Raw genomic sequence first — 22470 nt, 5'->3', positions numbered from 1 at the left:
CCTAGGTCCTTCATTTTAAATCTGGTAGAAAACATGTTTTTCGCTTTCTCTAGACTCCCTGTGTTGCTGGCTGCAATGATAAGATCATCCACCCAGATAACTACTATTACCTTTCCTGCCTCTTTAGACTCTTTTGTGTAGACGCAGTGGTCTGTCGGGTTCTGAGTGAAGTTGTCATCTACAAGGCATGTGTGGAGCATCTCATTCCAATTTCGCCCCGACTGCTTCAAGCCGTAAATGGACTTCTCTAGTTTACACACTAACTTCTCCCCCTCTTTTTCGTAACCTTCAGGTTGTTCCATATAGATATCTCGATCAATGGGAGCGTGCAGATAGGCTGTTTTCACATCCATTTGATGCAAGATCAAATCATCTTGGGCTGCCTTCTGCATCACTACACGTATACTTGTAAGATTGGCTGTTGGTGAGAATGTCTCGCCATAATCTATGCCCGCTCTCTGGCTGTATCCTTTTGCTACGAACCTAGCCTTGTACTGGTCGTGTCCGTCAATGTCACCCTTTATCGAGTATACCCATCTTCCTCCCACTGTCTTCCTGCCCTCTGGTAACCTAGTCAGTGTAAAGGTCTGGTTGTCCTCTAGGGATCTCATCTCCTCGTCCATCGCTTTCTTCCACCTTCCTGAGTCAGTTGATGTCGTGGCCTCTTGAAAGGTCAGAGGTACACCACAAACTACACGGAAGCAGTAATCTACACTCATGAGCGTACTGTCATCATCGGTATCTTCTACAGTATAATCTCTCAGGTACACTGGGGGTTTACGCTCTCTGGCGGGATATCTCCCACTGTCTGAGGCATGTGACGTCACCCTAGGGTGCTTCTCGTCATCATCCTCTGGTGCTGACTGTGGACCGTCAGCCTGTTCATCTGTGCTCAGCACACTAGGCTGTGGATTCTCTATGATCTTGTCATAAACTACTCTGGGGTCCAGCTCTACTCCCTGTGTCTGGGTCTCATTTTCACAGGTTGTCTTGGTGACAAACTTTACCAGTCTGTGTTTCTGCACTTTTTCTTTACTGGGGTAGTAAACTAGGAGCGCGGGACTGCTCTTGTCATGTCCTACAAAAAGTCCTCTCTCACACCTAGATTCTAGCTTTCCCCTGTCTTGCTGGTAGGCGTAACACACTGACCCGAATTTATGCATGCTGGCGAGATTGCACCTTTTACCCGTCATTGCTGTATATGGGGTAGTGCCTGTGTTTTTGTTAAAGCACCGGTTCCTAGTATAGGCTGCTTCCTGGATGGCATAGTGCCAAAGATTCTTAGGTAGGCCGCTGTCAATAAGCTTGCATCTGGCCATCTCAAAAAGAGTGCGCCCTTCTCTTTCAGCTATCCCGTTCTGGTGTGGGGAGTAAGGACAGGAAGTCTCGTGTCTAATTTTGTTCTTTCTTAGTAGTGTCTGAAACTCTCTGTTAATGAACTCGGTCCCGTTGTCTGATCTAATGCATTTCACAGTGCCATAAGGAGCTACATCTGCCAGGTACTTCTCAGTGGCCTGAACTGCATCACTTTTCGCTTTCAGGAAGTAAACCAACACTGCCCCCGTATACACATCGGTGAAAGACTGCATGTACCTGAAACCCTCTATGGACTCATTGTTTACTGGACCAGCAAGGTCTGTGTTCACTAGCTCAAGTGGTGTCTTAACCTTATCTGCAGGATCTCTGTTTCTCGTTTGAGTGAACTTTCCCTCTATGCACACTGTACATTCTTTATCAGGCCTACGCTTTGCACCTTTAATGTGCATGCCTTCTGTCACACTCTGCAGCTTTAAGATATCCTCGTAATTGCAGTGACCCATTACCTCATGCCATGTCTGGATATCATAGCTAACGTTACATACATCATCTGCATCACACTCAGTTTGTAAGTAGTACATTCTCTTATACACATTAATATTGTACCTTGTGCCATCCGGCGACACCATGACGTTTCTACCCTCTTCAAAGAACAACTTGGCACCGTGAGCGGTAGCAGACTTAACCGAGAAGAGTTCTTGGGGGTAAGAGGGGATGTAAAGAGCGTTCTTTAGAGTCACTGTACACTGGCGCCCCTCGCTGTTTATGAGGTATACCTGTGCGTCACCCCTGCCTTCCGCAATCCCGACAGTGCGCTTCCCGTCTGCCAGCTCCATGCTGTGTCTCTCCGGCTTGAAGGTGCTGTCAAAGTCCTTAAACTTGCCCCTGTCGTTGATGATGTGGGACGACGCGCCCGTGTCCACGATCAGTCCCTTTCTCTGGATCGGCAGCCGTTGCAGTGAGAGGCTGGCATCTTCTGTGTGTGTGCTGAAGGTGTGGTCTTCTCCTCCCGCGGCTCCCCTGGCGCCATCTTGTTCACGACCTGCTCTACCGCCACCGCCGCCATCTTGGGCACATGCACACCGGGCGCTCCTTTCACGCTCCTTCTTTGAGCACGCCTTGTCTGTGTGCCCCCTGCTTTTGCAAAAACTACACCAAACTTTCTCTGTGCAGTCATCCCTTCTGTGGCCCCTTTCTCCGCACCGCCAACACACCATCTCCGTTGGTCCGGTCTTTTTCCTTGGCGCTGCTTGGGCCCTCAGCACTCTTTCTCCCGCCTCTTCTGCGGCTGGGTCTGAGTCTTCTGAAGCCTCGAAGTTTCTCAGCTTTGTCTTGAACTCCCCCAGCGTCATGTCTGCTGAACCATGCGTCACCATCAATGTGAACGGTTTGTACTTCTCCGGTAACCCCCTCATCACCATCGCCATCATCAGTCCCTCACTCGGTGCTTCACCTGCACCCCTGAGTGCCGTAATGATCTGCTCGGCTCGGATAACGTACTTCGTCACAGTCTCGTTGTCAGCTTTCTTCAGCGCAGTCATAGTAATGTACAGGGAGACAATACGGGGTCTACCTTTTCCGATGTAGTGTTCTCTTAACACTTTGAGGCTCTCTCTGCCCTTGTCCTTCGTGTCTCTGAATATAAGTCCCAAGCTCGTATTGTCAAGTAGCGGCGCCAATGCACAATAGGAGTCAGCATTCAGCTTGTCATCGTTAGCCTTTTCTTCAACCGTCAGTGGTCCACTGGGCTCTGTAAGGATCGTCTGCTTCAGCCCCACTCCGTGCATGCAGCACAGCATCCTTTCTTCCCAGAGCTCATACTCCTCTGCTCTCCCGTCAAACGTGGGCCACTTGCTTCTGTTCGTCATGGCTTTTTCTGTTTGTCGCTCCTTTTCAGCCTAGCTTTAGCTTCCCGGTACTCCCGATGCTAAACTAGCTCTTTTGGTTTATCCAACTTCTGTATGCTAGCGCAGTCTTGCTAGCTCTCTACGCACATGTCCGTCAAACTTTATAACTATTCTCCGTTACCTGGGCCCATAACCTGTTGACAGGTAGGCTTATACCTCCTGCCTACCTGCACAGCGGAATAATAGTTACAACAGAATGTATATTCAGCCTTCAACCTTGTGGCATATTTATTGATGAACTGACACTTGCTGCTCTCCGTGAGAGTTATGGAAGAACAGATAGAACGAAGGGTGCACATCCCCCTTTATAGACAAGTATTGTCACACGTGACTAATGTGGTATGAGGCGCAACAGCGCCTCCTCCTGGACAAATACAATCATACATACATTCATACACAACCATTCTCAACAATGGATCTCATTCATATCTCATCCAGTCGAAATCTTAACAGGATTGAACCCATCTTTATTACAGCGTATCAACATAAGAACAGAACATAGCTAAATCTCCGCTTAGCATGCTAATCACTACTAATAGCACTAGCAGGTAGCCCAAAATTTGGTATTTAATACACAATCTATCACAGTAGCAACTTCATGAAAACCCTTACTTTCATTAGGTATGCACATAATGCCTCACATACAGGTCGAGCAATGTTTATTTAAGCATGGGAAATGTATAAGGCACAGTATGGTCAACTACTTGCGACAAACTGAACTCGTCACTATCTTAACTGAGGGAGCTGTACGCACGCAGACAGCGTTGCTAGGCAACATCACTATCAACTTCATTGTTTTTCATACAGTTAACGTGCGGAATGGCATTTTACGGCTGTTTTTTTTTTTTACGCGGAAAACACAGAATCACCGAAATGTGACACGGAATTTGCTTTTTTTTGACGCGGAAAACTATTGGCCCTAAATGTTAGTTAAGGTACATAGTTAGTAGCTCCTTAATCAAAACAGTAGGCACGGATACATGTGTCAATTTAACCCACTTATATCGCGTTTAAGCCATTTATAGCTCGTAAGTGACTTATAATTGCCTCATGTAGCTCACGCCTAAATGTAACCCACTCATATTTACGGTGATGTCTGAGCCTTTCGAGAGAGGTGGTCTACGCCCATTGGTGAGTCACTCAAACAAGGCCTATGTAACATGGGGCTAGTAGTGATAGATAAACCACTCATAGGGAGTGTTATGCGCATGCGTGCCTATGTGGCAGTAGACCACCAGGCTACAGACCGTAAATGTAAATATCAGCAGTAATTAATCAACTGCAGGGTTTTTTCTAAACAAGGGAACAGGGGCGCTGCGCCCCGATACTCCCGGCGTGCGCCCTCCTACCGAAATGCCGACTGAACCTGTCAGACTTGGATCTGTACTTACATGCTGCTGTACAACATATATTTCTCAAAACGATCTTTTCTCCGCAAAAATATCCCAACACCATCACCTGACAATGTGTCTGATCCTCAAATAACTTATAATTACTCCAAAAATATTCCGATCCGAATTGGAGTTTCCCAGACCGAGTCGACATGTTGACATGCTAACGTTAAAGTTATTAGCAGCTTTGCCGGCTGACGTGCGGCTCGGCTGCAGCTCGAGTGCTCACTCACTTTTCTCTTGGTGTACAGAATTTTCATATTGTAAAACAAACATCTAAAATGCATATTTTGCACGCAATATATTTGGAAATACAGACAAAAAGCTGCCTGATTTGAATGGGGTATTTATTCATGTATATTTTGTCTTCACGCGATCTTGAGAGATGTCTTCAAGTAACGTTAATGTTCCAAACATTAAACATTCTAATGTGTGCACCGTCTCAGAAAGTTACTAGCCAGACTAGCAGTATCTACTGATAGAATGCCATGGATCCAGCAAAGCGTAAAGCTAAACGAAAATATGAAGATACGTTCTTGCCTGAATGGGAGGAATTATTTGCGGAACGAAATGGAAAACCCCTCTGCTAAATATGCCAGACGTCACTGTCGCATTTTAAAGCCTCAAACTTGGAGCTCCGTCTCTCCACACACAATGCTAACATAGCCCTGGAGTTCCTAAAGGCACAGAGCTGGGCAGGCACAAGGTACATACTTTGAAACGTCAGTCAGAAACAGACTCGTTTTTTTGGAAATGTACTCTGAAGTAGGCTACTCTGAAACGGTCACGTTGGCATCGTATCAGGTGTGACGGAATATTGCTCGAGCAAAAAAAGTAATATAGTGAGGGAGAGTTTGAAAATTGAGCAGAGGATATCTGACATTAACTATAATTCAACAGATGTCTTTAATATGTTTATTTTTGTGCCATATTTTTAATCTACATTCGTTAATTGATCTTCCTACAACCCACTAGAGGACACTATTTAAAAGTTTTTTTTCAAAAAAGGGGAAGCAACTGCTGTGATAAAGCTCTTCTGGAGGCACATTCTGTTCCAATGCGTTGTTTTGATCACAGTCATTGCAGAGAATGAGGCCTCACATAAATATGTGGAGGAAAAGGGTAGTAGCTGCTCCTAAGCTTTCTCTCCCAGGTCAGGGCGCTCCTGCTTCACACACATCCAAAACAAAATCCCAGCAGATGTCTTCAATATGTTTATATTTGTGCCATATTTTAAATCTAAATTTGTTAATTTCTCTTCCTAAAACCCACCAGAGGACACTATTTAAAAGGTTATTTTCAAAAAAAAATCTACCAGATTTTAAGGTCTACCAAAGTCTACCAAAAGTTGATAGTATTTTAGTTTTTCAGGATGACCACAAGAGCTAGAATTTCTCTCTAAGATAGCCTCAGAATGTACCATTTAATCATTAATTTTTCAAAGGCTTCGCACCGTGGGAGGGGGGAGACCCCCCTTCCACACCATCCCCTGCCTCGGGCGCGTCGCTACCTCGGTCGCGTTGCTCCCTCGGCACGTCGCAGGGGTCTGCTCCCTGCTACTATTTTTTTCTAGAAAAACCCCTGAACTGTACTGATATTTAATGTACTACTAACATGCCATTCTCAAATTAAAGCCAGTGACTTGAGTATTTTGGTGGAGTTTACGATGAATACCGACAGTTAGCATACCTAGCTAGGTAGCATTACCATTGGATCTGAATGGCAGTTATGCTAAGCTAGCTGGCTACACCCAGACGGGCCTCTTGCCAGCACGACGGAGGAGCACTTTTTATCTGACACTTTTCGGTTGACAAGCTGGGGCAATCAGTATCAGGCAATCCTTCAGTAGGCTACGGGTCGTGTTTTCTTGTTGTAAAAACGTAGCCCAGTTCATTGTCAAAATTAAACTCTAGAAAGAAAATGCTATACATGTATCAATGCTATGTTGTCACCATGTAGTTTTCATTAATATCTTGCTGGAGGCTAATACTAATATGAATGCCATTTGTTAAGTGTTTGTGACAACCCTAATACTGACAAGTGCTCATCATATCAGCCATAAAACAACAGCAGATATCTTGCTTTTAAAAGCTGCCATCGTTCAGTGACAACAAGACCACTGAAAAGAGTTAATCATATTTTGTGTACAGAGATTTGTACGGAGTTTCAGTCGGGGATGCAAGTTTTTGATAACATTACGTTTGTTTATGTCTTTGTTAACATGAGAGGTGAACTCTGAACTCGTGTCGTCGGTAGGCTCGTCAACTAACAGTGAACGAGCTGCAGATTGCAAAACGTCTCGGCACATCTGAGCGTGTGGAATATGAATGATTTTGACGCAGCGAACGGCTTCTGAAGCTGCCTGTTAGTGCCATATTTCATATTGTTTTTCGGATATAGACATTATATCATTTAGATTTATATTTAGTGATTGTTAATTATATTGATAGCATATTTGTATTTATAGTGCATTGCATTGCTTGGAAGCTCGCGCATTAATGTATATTTAATGTATTAATGTATTAATGTACTGTCACATTTGTTGCACTGGTCAGAATTCAGTAAAAGACGTAGCACACAGTTTTTCTACCGTTGTTGAAACACATACACGCGTAGATTCGTTTTCTTTCCGTCTGAGAGTGGTTATTCAAAGAAAATGTTAAGAACTATCTACTGATAGAAAGAAGGGAACTTTTAGCCACTACACTGCCTGTGCACGATGCAGATCCACGTTGATGTTGTTAGTAAACAAACAAGGTGGGAGCACATCTCCGTCGTCTTTGCGCATGCCCAAGGCAAGGTAAGAGGCTTAAATTTCGGTCCATGTATACACTTACCAACAAGAGCTGTTTCCCTTAAAATGTTTCACACCTACTCGCGAAGACGATTCCGTCAGAGTGGCTTACGAAAAAGACATGTACACGCAGCTAATGTCTCACAGAATTACTTTTTCATCATGGACAACAAATCAGTATCACTGTGATGATATTGGAAGCATTTTGCAGATACCCATACTGCTTATGTTGATAGTGTATGTTTAACATCAGAAAAGCCATTCCAAAGCGGTAGCTTTATTGTGCGGACATTGATATATTTAATTTTTGTTATCTTTGTTTTAGGAGAAGTAGGCCATTTCAATAACCACCGTAGGCTACTAAGCGCTAATGACATGAGTGTTCATTAAGTGGATAATGTTAAGCAGGGTAACACTACCAACATTAATGACATTCTCGATTGTTTATTGCGGTAATGTTTTAATGCTTGGTTTTGCCATGGTGGTCACATTTTCTCATGTGTTTGTTTTTGCCTTGAACAAGTTTGAAGAATTAAACAAATAATTGTACCAGTTAAACAGTTTACAATGCAAAATAGATGGTCCATGTATACCCTTTAATGAACTGTTGTTTAATTTATAATGAATTGAAATCAAGTTATTTTTAAATGACTTGTAGTATTTATAATTACAGCCTGAGCTCAAGAGCACTTAAAGGCCAGATGTTAAAAGTCAATTTACTTGGATTTGTTTGTGCAAATTCCTGATATGACATACTGACCCACTGGGGTTCAGTTTTGACTGTTTTCATTTATTTATTGATCTTTTCTCCTCAGCCACCACACACAAACAACGAGCTGGGATCATCCCCAGATGTCCGAACTCTACCAGTCTTTGGGTCAGCAACTGTGTGTGTGTGTGTGTGTGTGTGTGTCTGTGGGTCAGCAACTGTGTGTGTGTGTGTGTGTGTTTGTGTGTGTGTGTGTCTGTCTGGGTCTGTGTCTGTGTCTGTGTCTGTGTCTGTGTCTGTGTCTGTGTCTGTGTCTGTGTCTGTGCCTGTGCCTGTGCCTGTGCCTGTGTCTGTGTGTGGATTGGGAGTCTGCCAGTGTGATGGATCCTACCATCATACTTCTGAGATATAATCTTTTTTTTTCACCTGCTGTGTATTGAAATATACATTTCAAGGTCGGGGTGTCCGTTAAAAAAGGAAAATTAATTATTAACTATAACTTTACCAGCCAATTGGTGCACAAAGCAACTAGTTCCGTGGTGTTGGGTCACAATTTAATAATCTAATATTATATTGAATCAAAATAAGTGCATTTGTCATTAGACTTTCCATTGGCATGATTGACTCAGAGGACACACATTCAGCAACACATCTTTAAATTGATATGCTGATTTCCCAAACAGACTTTGTAATATTTTGAGTGCATAAATGTTTACAGCAATTTTGCTAATTCTCCCAGAATTGAGGACTGCATCTTTTAATAGGTCCTTACCAGAAATACAATTAAACTCCAAATGTTTAAAAAAATATTTGACACAGCAATAATGAGCTTGAAGCCCTGTTACTTTGGCAAATCATATCTGAACTAGCTGTATGTCCAACTATGGTGATATCAGATATGTGGGCGTTCCATATTTAATGACTTCCTTCAGAGCAACACCTTTCCACAAAACTTCAAAATGCTGTCATGTTGGGTAGGCACAAGAACTTCCGTTCTGTCTCTCTTGGTGTAAACTGTTGTTTACTCCATTGTAGAACCATTTATGAGCTTCGTGTGAATGTTAAATAAGGGACGGCCCAATCATTGTAATTGGCTGATAAAAAATCTTCTCCAGATCCACTAATTACTCGACCTATTTATGCTTGATTGCACCCCGCTTTGTGTCAATGACATCAGCAAATATAGGTCTCCCCACCTATTCAGGTTACTGCTGTGTGAAGCTCTTTTACTATGAAATGCATTATGGAATTAGGGGCAGGAGTGTTGCAGTGAAGAGTCCGAATGGGGTTGGTTAATGATATCCCCACCCATGGAATGCCTCCTAATTAGTGCAGATCTGATTTAATGACACTACTTTTTTATGCCATTAGCACAGCTTCTGTTATGATCACCCTTTGCCTAACCCATAGTGTTGCAATGCCCTAGAATGAAGTCAGATTGCAACTAGCAAGTAACAATGGATAAAGAAAAAGGTCTTTTGAATGCCAAGTTCAAGAGTTGTTTGATGGATTGGATGTTTGACCTCTAGATCAGTAACAAGGAACAAACAAGACAGGGTTATCACAGACTACCTCCAGAATGTGGGGGTAGAGAGAATGGGATGGCCTGCCATGAGTCCTGACCTCAACCTAATAGAACACTTGTATATGTTAGAGTGCCCAACACAACCACACTGGCTGACCTGCACCGACTCCTGGTTGAGGAATGAAATGCCATCCCACCGCAACGTGTGACCAGGTTGGTGACCAGCATGAGGAGGAGGTGCCAGGCTGTTGTGGTTGCGTATGGATCTTCCACCTGCTACTGAGGCTCCTGATGGTGTATTAAATGAATAAATTGTATAATTGCCAATATGTCTAGTTTGTGCCTTGTTACTGATCGAGAGTTCAATCATCCAACCACCAAACTCTAAACAAAAGTCAATACCAACAGGAGAAAAGAGAATTTTAGCAAAATGTACTTGGGTGCTACCCACATAATCCGCTATGCTGCTCATCCCACAAATGCATGATCCTTACAAGTTGGACATCATTGTAAAGGTAAATAAACAGGCTTTCCAACGATATAAAATACAATGCCAATTAGCATTTTAAAACCAGAGTAATAATCAACCAAATGTAACCCCCTCAAAGACTGAGAGTTGGACTTTGTCTTGATCCACATATATTTATTCACTGATGTTTACTGTAAAACATGAAAAATACATTTGTTAGGAAAACCGCACAAAACCTACGCCTTTCTCCTGCTGAGAACTGAATTAATCTACTTATATTACACGGCTCTTCAGAATGTTCCAAAAAGTACCGTTGATTTGAGCCATTGGGCCATTCTAACGTTCGCCGGTGAATATTTCCTGATATTCACCGCTGCAAAAAGATATTCACCGCTGTCATTGGCAAAGGGTTTTGTGCTTCTAATTCACATCTTTCATATCGTTCAGCAAGATGTCCGGTCATTTAACGTCAGACTCATTGTAATTTTAAGTCGGCAAGTAATGTTCTAATGCGCTGCTGCCACCTAGTGGTAGAACTGGTGTACTTATTTATGCAATAAACCCTGAACACTTCTCAAAAGTTGTTGCATTTCTCTCTTCAGGCAATAAACACAAAATTATATGTGGAAAGAGAGACAAAAATAATTCCATAACTGCTTTCAGAACGTTTTGGATAGGAGTCATTTTTCCTTTTTTGCTAATTCTCAAATATGCATTTCCATGTAATAGGATTTGCTTTATTGTGTACCTCTATTGCAGTGTATTGTTACTGACCTCTCATTTTCATGTTTCTTCTTTCTCTCACACAGCGGACCTGAACAATGTGCGCTTCTCTGCCTACAGAACAGCCATGAAATTAAGGCGTCTTCAGAAAGCCCTGTGCTGTGAGTAGGATCAGTAGGATGTTTCATTAGCTAGGTATCTAACAGTGGCTTGGTGGTCAGACAAAATTGATCAGATTTTATTGATCAGAATCACACCTCCATGCATGTTCATGTCTGCAGTATTTATATTTTTTAATTAAATATCAAGGATGTATAAAATTAACAAATTAATCTGAACCTACATTTACAAATATATATTTTTAACTAAGTTGACTAAATCGTTCCACTGTGCATTATGAATTGAGTTCAGAGTGACTTCAGGTCAAGGAAGTATGCAACAATATGTAAACCTTTAAGAGGAATATGATTTTGCTCATTCAGATATGTAATGATGTGTGATCGTGGTTGGAGAGAATAAACAGCTCTGTGTTTGTCTACAGTGGATCTGCTGGGGATGTCGACCGCAGTGGAGGCATTTGAGCAACAGGGACTGAGGCAGAATGAGCAGCTGGTAGACGTGGTTCAGCTGGTCTCCTGTCTCACCAACATCTATACCCGACTGGAGAAGCAGTACAGCAGCTTGGTCAATGTACCACTCTGTGTGGATATGTGTTTAAATTGGCTGCTCAACGTCTATGACATGTATGTACACTCACACATACAGTCATACCTCCCTGTGCTTAAATCCTAAGTCTTAGGTCTTTCACGACATTCAGTTTTATTGGATGTCTGTTTTAGTCCGGATCACATGTTATGGTCCCTGTAGTGGGTGAGCTTACTTAAATGATTTAACTTTGTGTTGGAGTGGGATCTCGTCTGGGATAGTATGGTATGGGAACGAGAATGCCCTTAGACACTTGCTGTGTTGTGTTAATTGTTATGGTTTCACCATGTATTGACACCTGCCTGATTAAGGTCAGGAGCAGAAAACATAATAAGGGTTTGATATGTTGGTTTCACAGTGGCAGAAGTGGCAAGATAAGAGCGCTGTCATTGAAGACCGGCATCATCTCCCTCTGCAAAGCGCATCTAGAGGATAAGTACAGATGTAAGTATGCATCAATTTTAACCAGCCCCTACTGAAAATGATTGGCTCACTTTCACACTTCGGGATTTGTGAATTGTAATGTTTGATGATGGAACAGAGACACGGTTGCCGGCACCGCGCTACATTCCAACATCACCAACTGGTGCATGGATGCGTGCGTGCGGGTGTATTCAAAAAGTGGTGATCAGTTTAAATGTTGCGAGTAGTTGCAGGAGTGTTGGTGGAAAGGAGGGTTTGCCTTTTCACAATGATATAAGGAGGACATGTATTAAGAGATACTATGTAGAACCTACTTAATATAACTTAAAGTGAAAGTTAGGTCCACACTGCAGAAATGACCACTGGACTTATTTTAGATATAGATAAGAGAATAAAAGCAATGCACTGAAAATTATGATAGAATTGTGTTTAACCTTCTATACCATAACAATAATAAAAAAGGGTGGAATGATTATGGGTGCCCAGCCTGCACATCCTCTGTGTTTTGTGACCATTGAGTTGACTGGTAAATAGAACTTGGTGTGAAGATTGAAGATTGAAATCTCTATTCTCATAATTCCATTGGCATACTGATACTGGCTTCCTCAGCATCCTCCTCAGCAGGGGCAGCGGTGCATGTAGGAGACGTATATTACACGACATATATTTGTTTAGGGCCCTAATTTCAAAGAGGGCAGTTCAAGTTCTAAAGTGGAAAAGCAGGGGCATTCAGAAAACTTAATTTGGTCTTTTAATACCATTTTTGCAGCCTTAGGTGCCTTTGAGGGCCTGATCAAAAATGTCAGAGTTTGATGGTAATTGTTTTTAAAAAGGTGACCTGCCATTTCCTATCCTGAAATATAACCCACATCTTTGTTTTAAATCTGTCAGGCACATCTAATCCAATGATGCAGTTTTGATCACTTGGTTTCAGTTTCAGTTTGTTTATTTGATTAAGTGTACATTAATAAACATTAAAATGTAAATGCACCCAATTATAGCCAAAAGGCTAGGTTCCATTGGCAGTCCCCCTGCCAGAGTGAAAAAGGCTAAACAACCTAATAAAAGGCATTAACTTATATATCAAACATAACGAAATAGTGCTTATTTATCTAGTTATTACCTTTTGATTTGCTCAATTCAGCCGTGCAAACTATTCATACTACAAACAGACACTTTAATTTATTAATGTTTGATGCAACAACATAGTTTTGGACTATCCATTCAACTCTGCTGAGCAACCCCCAGAGTTAGAAAAGACACTGTGACATAGCGGACAACTCACCCGTCTAGCACTGGCGTTGAGACCATTAATAAAGACAGGGGAACTGCGAACGTCTGCGTCCTAAGCTAAGGCTAAATACACACTGGCCAGCGCTACAAGCATCTTCCTCGCCAGTGTACCGTCTCTGGCGAACAAACAGGACACACTAAGGGCTTGGACTTAAAGAAGGCTCATGGGCCTATCTATCTACCAAAGAGCTCAGTTCTGCTCTTGGGAAACTACAGACACTATCACCAGACAGGGACTTTATTGTCGCTGGGAACTTCAATCACTGCAATCTAAGAACTGTTCTTCCAAGATTTCACCAAAATGTCTCATGCACGACAAGGGGACAGAAAATCTTGGACCCCATCTACATAAATGTGGCTGATGCCTACAAAGCCACACCCCTCTCCCACCTGTGATGGGCTTACCTGTCTTTTTTCCAGCTCCCCAAGCATAGCCCGGTCATTAAAGAGTTAGTTTTGGTCTAAAACTAGCGAGCTACCTGCCTAAAATGCATGCAAAACCCTTGCAAACACTACCAACAGCCCTGTTGCTACTGATCAGAGCTTGCTAACCGACATCTTTTGGCATTATTATTGGCAATGTAGTGCTGTGAAGGCATTTCTTGCATGCTCATGGGGTGTTCCGTTCCCCATTGCTTCTTTAAAACCAACTCTGTTCTCCAGTACTAGTTCGAACACAGACTGCAGTGTGCCCAGGGAAGTATCGACTCGCACACGAATATCGACCTGTACACCAACACCTGTCCAGTACCATACCAGCAGGTGTGTGCACATTGTAACATCCAGGCAGATCAAAACATTCCCAAATCATAAGCCCTGAATGAACAGAAAGGTTTTCTTACTACTGTAGGTCTGGACACCAGGAGGCCAATAAGCTCTGGCAGGTATTCTTTACTGGCAGAGCAGCAGCAGTTTCAGGTAAAAGCAAGGGTGGTTGCATATGCATTTATGTTAACAAAACATGATGCTTCTAATCGCAGTTGCTGAGGACAACCTGTGCACTTTGAGATCCATACTTCCACATTTTTACCAAAATGTCTCCTGAACCACACAGGGATGTAAACCCTTAGATCATTTTAACACCCGTGACAGTCAAGCCGTCTCTCATTGTTCCTGTTTCCGGGGGTGTACACCCGGTCATCAAACATGGGAACCCCAAATTAAGGACCATCAAGATTTGTGTTTGCTGCTCGGGCCACAATCGTCTTTCACACTAACATTGACTCATACACCTACTTTGTCCTGGATCACATCAACAGGTGACAACCCAAAAACAAATCAAAACTTCCCCTACCAGAAGCCCTCAATGAACAGACAGCTTTATTTCTTACTCAAAGGAAGAGATGCAGCCTTCAGGTCTGGTGAGCAGGAGGGTTACTGCTCAGCCAGGGCCAACCTGAGGAGGGGAATCTCCCAGGCTAAACACCGATGCAAACAGCCTATTGCAGGGGTTTTCAACCAGGGGTCCGTGGCCTTGTGGTGGTCCGTGGCCCTGTGGTGGTCCGTGGCCCCGTGGTGGTCCGCAACGGCATTGCAGGGGGTCCGATCAGTTCACCATCGCTTTGATATTTCAACACAATTCAATTATTACTCTTGAATATCGTGAAAATATCGTGTTATAGGCAAAATATATGTGCAGGGGGAGGGGGCGTGGCGGCTAACAATGTACCCTGATCATTTCACATATTTAAGTGTTAAAGGCAAAATATCTGCGGGGGGAGGGGGCGTGGCGGCGGCAGTTACAAACACGCGTGCAGGCACATCAGTGGGCCGCAAATTACTTTCTAGTCAGGACGGTGGTCCCTTGAACAAAACCAGTTGAAAACCCCTGGCCTATTGAACTCCTGGGCTACCACAGAAAGGGAGGGTGGGGGGTGGGGGGGGTTCTTCCTCTCACAACGTGTGCATGCACTGAAGAATTTTTTTTAATGCAATGAAGATATTTTGAAAGGTTCACTTATGTTAGTCTATTGGTGAAGTGCAATGTTCCCTCTAAGCCGCGCGCAGCGCGCGGCCGCGCAGGCCAGTCGAAGTGGTAGCGCAATAGATTTTTTTAGACCGCGCACATTTTTCAGACGGGACAAACTTTTTTTTTTAGGGGTTGAAAATCTGAGCATCAGAGGAGATGTAGGCTAGGTAATAAACATTTAAAATACTGACATGTCTGACAACCAAGCCGGATGTGCGTTTGAATGTTTACATAGAAAGTATCCTTTAGCTCTCTTGGCGGGCTCTGCTCCAGCAGTTATAGGCTATCATGGCGAAAAGAAAGGCAGATCAGGTGCCCCAGAAAAAGGTCTGCCTAACGTTTAAACATGAGTGGCTAGATGAAATAGTCCAAACTGACACAGGTAGGATAAAACTTTTATTTAAATATGAAGAAAAGAGTGGCGTGATATGCAAATTCCGCTCGGAGGCAAACGCAAAAAGAGAGTTCTCTAGTGGGAAAACGTGCAGTGAACCCAAGTGACATTTTTCTGTTAATCCGTAAAGTTTGTGAGCACTTGAATGCCCGTTTTCATGAAAATGAGTTGAGTGGGCTGCCTTTAAGCCGGACACGTTGGATCGTGCAGTTAGTGAATTTGATCATGGGCTGAATGACGTGACCAATCTGGCGAAAAGGTTAGAAGCGCTTCTGGAGGAAGCAAAATATGCGGTCCTGGGACGCATTTGTCAACAACGAATTCAAGTTCATGGTTAATGAAAAAAGGAAAAGCGGACTCCTTAAGTAATTATCTGAGATTGTAACCCGGTCGCTGAAAAGTGGGCATTTTCCAGATCTGGTACAACTTCTTGACTAAATAAATGATTTGTGGCACATTCCAAGCATCTAGCGCCGACTGTGAACGCGGTTTCAGTCTAATGAATGCCACTAAGACAAAATTGTGAGGCGAGAAGATTTGAGGTAGAAATTTCCAATATTTTCAATATTAGGCCCTATTCAAAGTGATCTTGATAACTGCAACAACAGTTTGACATATGTTTAATCAGAAAGGTGTGTCTTCCATAGGCCTGCAGACAAGATGAGCCACACAGCCAGATAGGCCTAGCTCCCTCAATGTAATTCAAATGACATGTTTTGTAGCTTAGTTTGTTGCAATACACCATAATTACTATATTTATTGTAAAGCACTGCATTAGCATTTTTCTTTCAATTAAATTCTACTTAAATGTTGTACCTGCTGAGAAATGACTAAACACCTTGGATACTTTTATTTTGTGTATATATATAATATATATATATATATATATATATATATATATATATACACAGTGGTGGCCAAAATTATTAGAACACTAGACATATTTAAGAGTTTTCAGTTGTTTTTGTTGAATTGGCCATTAAAATGCCCTAAAAATTAATTCAATATGTACAAAGTCATCATTATGCTATATTTATCATAGAATAGAGCCATCATAATGAGATTTAGGTCATTTTCCGTACAAAAACAAGCTAGGCCTATTTCACTGTCAATGTCACACAATCATGTTCCTGCACAGAAGAAGCCAAATTACTTGTGTAATCATTGTCAGGTGTTATTGTGGTTAAATTGATGGTGATGCAAGAGTCTAAGGACACAGCTTGGCGATTCTTTTGAATGTACAAGGCCTATCCTGCTCATTAAGTGATTGATAACATCAGGGTTTTGTCACTGAGGCCACACCACAAAATTGTATAGATCCAAAGCCTCTAGAAGCAGTCTTGAAGCACATGTTGCTATTTGAACATGGCTAAGGTGAAGAAGGAGCTAACGAGTGAGCAACTGGTTCGAATAAAGGCTTTTTTTGATGCTGGCTGGAGTTACTGCCCCATAGCCAAGGACTTGAGATGCAGTCCCAGCACTGTAAAGTACACTTTAGACCACCATGGCACCAGAACCGAAAGGAGGGAGGTTTAAAAACGAAACTCTGACACACAAGTGAAGCATCTCAAAATTCTCAGTCTTCAGGACCGAAGAAAGACTTTACAAGAACTGTGTGACGAGATCAACATCACAATGACTAATGGTGCAACAGTGTCTTCAAGAACTGTCCGTCGGAAACTGGGAGAAGAAGGACTTTTTGGCAGAATAGCAGCAAAGAAACATTACTGAAAGAGAACAATTGAGTGTAACGCCTGAAATTTGCAAAAGAACACAAGAAATGGACAAATAAAGATTGGTTTAAGTGTTGTGTACTGATGAGTCCAGGTTTGAATAGTTTGGCAACAAGCAAAGCGTGTATGTTCCACGAAGTGAGGGGGAGAGATATAAAAATGAGTGTCTCCTGCCAACAGTTAAACAAGGAGGGGGTAGTATTATAGTGTGGGGTGCAATTTAAGCCTCAGGAACAGGTGACTTTGGCTAATTTGATGGCATCATGGATACAAAAGTATACCACAACATTCTGGTGAGGCACGGAGTTCCTTCTTGGAGACGTCTTATTGGGCCTGGATTTATTTTCAAAGAGGACAATGACCATACACATTATTTTAACTATTGCCGGATCTACCGGCGACAAGGAATCTGCTGGAACATTGAAAATTATGGACCGGCCCTCTCAAAGTCCGGACTTCAAAACCATCAAGCAAATTCGGGGCAAGTTGGAAAATAAACTCGACAGATCTACTGTAAATTCCAAGGAAAGCCTTTGGCTTGAGTTGCAGAAGGCATGGGATAACATTATTGTTGAAGTTCTGAAGAAATATATTGACTCTATGCTAGAGAGATGTGCTGCTGTAATTGCTGCAAAAGGTGGACGTACCACATATTAAAGTTAAAAGTGGATAAAAACAGTAGGAATCACTTCATCTGATATTTGTTGTGCTCAGAACAGCCATCTGCATGTTTCATGAACATTATGAAATTAAATCATGTTTTGGAGGCAAAAAAAAGGTAATTATTCTCAGATCTGTCAGGTGTTCTAATAATTTTGGCCACCACTGTATATATATATATCATTATCATTCATAACCAGTGAACCAGTCATAAACCCCTAAACCTTATTTATTTTCAACCAAAGATCCTTTAAGTTCAACACAACTGACTTGTAAAACACCATCATTAAAATGTTCCAAAGTCCAGCCATTATAAAGGATATTAAATAAATATCAACCTTGTAGACATATTGATGCATTTGCTGTCATCTCTTTGGAAACCTATGGCTAACGCAGGTTCGTGGTCATTTTCGTCAGGTCGTGTGTTTTATGAATTGCTCACAGTGCCGAAATGTGCGCTCAAAATAAAAAATATTTGCTCAGTGCTGAAAAAAATTAGAGGGAACATTGGTGAAGTGACAGGATTTTTTTGTTTGTTTATTTGAAAGAGATTTTAGAGTCAATTACATATAGTTCTTAAATATTATTGTGCATGAGCTTGTGCATGAGGTATAAATCCTCTTAGGAAAACTGCTGAATATACTAGAACGGCCTTTTTAAAGTTTCACCAACAGTTTGTCAAAATCACACACCACTTCTGAGAACTTTCATTGAAAGCAGTCTGTTTCCTATTCTCCTAGTTCTCTTCAGACAAGTTGCAAGTGTAACAGGATTCTGTGATCAGAGGAGGTTGGGTCTTCTGCTCCATGATTCCATCCAGATCCCACGGCAGCTCGGGGAAGTTGCAGCATTTGGTGGCAGCAACATTGAGCCCAGTGTCAGGAGCTGCTTCCAGTTTGTGTGTAGCATCTTAACACGTTTACATAAATGTGTACATACTTACTACATAGATACTATATATATTAACAGACATACAGCTACCTCAAAGAAGCTCCATTACTAGCAACATGTTTTTCTTTAGGCAAATAATAAGCCAGAGTTGGAAGCTGCTGTGTTTCTGGATTGGATGAGGCTGGAGCCACAGTCTATGGTGTGGCTCCCAGTGCTGCACCGTGTGGCTGCTGCTGAGACTGCTAAACACCAGGCCAAGTGCAATATATGCAAAGAGTGCCCCATCATTGGTTTCAGGTAACACACAGACACACTCACACACACAACGCACATTGTTCAGAAGAGAACACCCTTAAACAGTTGAACACCATCAACAAATGGTATCTGCTGGATAATTAGTTGGATAGCAAATGTACTGTGATTTAACTTGATCTGGGTAGCACAATGAAATGGTAAAAAAGGACACACATTATTTGGAATAAATATTATGAGGATATATTTATTTAGTTCCAGCTCATTTGACCTTTGCCATTAACCATTCAAAGATAGACATGTATTGCAATGAAGTATCTTGCTCTGTCATTAAACCCCTCTTCAGTGGTACACTTCAATGGAGTCATGAGTGTAAACAGGGCCATCCAGTGGCCTTAGTTGGTAGTGCAGTTCATTTGTCAAACAAAATTATTATGATGATGATTGTTATTATTACCGGTGCTTTACCGATACTTTTAAAACGATTCCGGTGCCTAAATGGTGCCAGAACCAATACTTTTTTTTTTTTAAGCACAAAACCACGATTGACGACATTAAAAAATGTCTTCAAATTGAACAATATATGAATTGTTTAAGGTATACTAAAATATAAATAAATACAAAACGCTTGGCTTCAAATAACAGCTTCAAACCTTTTAACTTCAAACTATGAAAAATATATTAACTGTTAACAACAGTTTACAGTTTAAATAAATAAATATAAAACACACACTACAGCTTCAAACTTCAGTAATTCTTTTGCAGAAATATGGGCATATCTTGCCTTCAGAGTCAAAAATGTATTATTTTGTTTGCATTTATTTAATGAAATTTCACCCTTTTCTGAATGGTGGAGAGCATGAAAGCTGTGGTTGTAAATCAAGGTTATTCAACCAAATATTGATTTCTGAACTCTTTCTAAGTTAAAACATTATTATTGTGTTGTTTAAAAATGAATATGATCTCATTTTCTTTGCATTATTCGAGATCTGAAAATGTTCTGGAAATAAAAGGTCTTAATGACAATATTTGAAATTTGGTAGGAATGTTGTCAGAAGTTTATAGAATAAAACAAACATGTTCATTTGACTTTAACACATGCCAATAAATAGTAATACCAGAGAAACTGATAATTTTGAAGTGGTCTCTTAATTTTTTCCGCGGCTGTATATAAAAAGCTTGTATCCAGCTCATTTTTTCTCTGTTTCTCTTTCAGATACCGAAGCTTAAAGCACTTCAATTATGATATCTGCCAAAGTTGCTTTTTCTCTGGAAGAGTAGCCAAAGGCCACAAAATGCAGTATCCTATGGTGGAGTACTGCACACCGGTACGTCTGTGTGTGTCTGTGTGTGTTTGTGTGTGTGCAACCAATATGTGATGAAGGAAAGTAATATATATTCTTCAAAGCGTTGTATAAATCAGATTTATTGGTTTCTTTTTACGATTTTATCAGACAACATCAGGAGAAGATGTCAGAGACTTTGCAAAGGTGCTGAAGAACAAATTCAGAACAAAGCGCTATTTTGCCAAGCACCCACGTATGGGTTATTTACCTGTTCAAACTGTACTTGAGGGAGACAACATGGAAACGTAAGTAAAAATAACACCACACATTAATCCTTACTCAAGTAAGATCATTACAAAGGTAAAATAACACCATACCTTGATCCTTACTCAAGATCATTACAAAGGCAAAATAACACCACACCTTGATCCTTACTCAAGTAAGATCATTACAAAGGTAAAAAACTCCACACCTTGATCCTTTCTCAAGTAAGATCATTACAAAGGTAAAATAACACCACACATTGATCCTTACTCAAGTAAGATCATAACAAAGGTGATCTTGTCTTAACTTGATGAGTTGATGCAAACAAATCATCTGCTCTAAAGGATGATTGCTGTCTCTGATCATTTGCCCTCATTTTGCTGGTGGAAAAAACTGAAATATTCCATGAAGGTCAGATACTCAAATTATTTCCTCAGACCAGCTAGTACGTATATCCCTAATCAGCATTATTGTGGATATAGTTTAATTATATTACAAATGGAGGTCCTTGGAGAACTGTAAATTGCTTTTTTAACACGGCAAGGTATATCGGAGGCCAGCAAAAACACAGGTAGAGAGAGAGCTCTGCTTTTGTAAATGAGAGGAGTTCAGGGAGGTCAATGGGTGTGAAGGATACTAGGAGTGCACCAGGTTATGGTGGTGTTACAGAGGTGGTGCATCCTGGAAGGGCTGTAGGGTCATTGGGGAGAGGAGACTGCATTTTTACTCTTCAAATTTTGTTATTGAAAAAGGTCATGGAATCATTACTGTTATACAAACAGAATGTTCAATTGTATTGTAGTTTTGTGTTAGTCTAGAAACCTTGGGTTGTGAATAGTAAGCTACACAACTGAAAGTGGTATTTTATAGCTTACAAGACTATGCCTTCATGCCAGGTTAAATCCCTGAAGTTGGGTGGAGGGCCATTTTTTTCAATCAGTACACTGTTTAAATCCACAAGTCTGGTCAGTGTACCATGAGGCGAGTCTTTTCTGTTTTTAATTCTCTTTTTCAGTGGTGCAAAAGTGTCAAGAGTTGAGCAAGGCACACTTGTGACACCAACTGTTAGTAGGTCGCTATGAGGTGGGGATGTGCTCACACCACTTCCAGTGCCAGGAGTAAGAGCTGAGGCAAGTGCAGCTGGTAGTTTTGCCATGAATCCTGTTGTAGTCTTTTCAGATAAACAACAGTGGTAGTGAAGTGGGTTCATTCCGATGTTGCGCAGAGTTCTTATTGCATGTTGAATGTTATTAGGTGATGATCTGAAAGGGTAGTATTTTGAGGTACTCTTTGGTGTGAGGTATTTTATAGGGTGGTCAATTCCTAAGCCATATCTTACAACAAGGTCAATGATGTGGTTGTGGTAATGAGTTGCCGTGTTTACATGTTGCTTGTTTACACTGAACCAGAGGGATTGCCTTTATATAGTGTCATTAATGCCACATTCAAGACCACTTACAGCTGGAATATTTAGAACTCGGAAAATTATACTATAATGCCTGAAGTTTAGAGCTTTGACTCAGAAACTCAGAGAGAAAAGTAATAGCCGATTGCCAGTTATAGCAGAGACCTTATGGTTATAGCCTTGATTGGCTCTGCGTTTATTAGCATTTGTTAGTTCTAGAACAGCATACTGGATGTGTAGTCTGCTCATAAGGTTACTGTTATAGAATAAGCAGAACTATGAAGCAGAGAACCATTTCAATTATGGCATTTGTTTATATTATGGGTAAATAGGCTGGCACACAATATGGCACACAATATG

General features: G+C 41.4%; 1 protein-coding gene across 5 annotated transcripts in view; it reads left to right on the top strand.

The window, feature by feature from the left end:
* dmd (dystrophin) overlaps positions 1 to 22470 on the top strand; it is a 237000-nt gene that overhangs the window by 193514 nt on the left and 21016 nt on the right. For all 5 annotated transcript variants that reach the window (XM_080851393.1, XM_080851392.1, XM_080851395.1 and 2 more), the window contains 8 exons: positions 8225 to 8286; positions 10922 to 10996; positions 11377 to 11578; positions 11899 to 11984; positions 18753 to 18910; positions 19034 to 19200; positions 20372 to 20483; positions 20610 to 20746. In XM_080851393.1, coding sequence (XP_080707519.1) covers positions 8225 to 8286; positions 10922 to 10996; positions 11377 to 11578; positions 11899 to 11984; positions 18753 to 18910; positions 19034 to 19200; positions 20372 to 20483; positions 20610 to 20746 — 999 coding nt within the window. The remainder of the gene's footprint in view (positions 1 to 8224; positions 8287 to 10921; positions 10997 to 11376; positions 11579 to 11898; positions 11985 to 18752; positions 18911 to 19033; positions 19201 to 20371; positions 20484 to 20609; positions 20747 to 22470) is intronic.

Source organism: Sprattus sprattus (genome assembly GCF_963457725.1).
Source record: "Sprattus sprattus genome assembly, chromosome: 14".
Classification (NCBI taxonomy): domain Eukaryota; kingdom Metazoa; phylum Chordata; class Actinopteri; order Clupeiformes; family Clupeidae; genus Sprattus; species Sprattus sprattus.
This window is presented reverse-complemented; position numbering and strand designations above follow the sequence as displayed.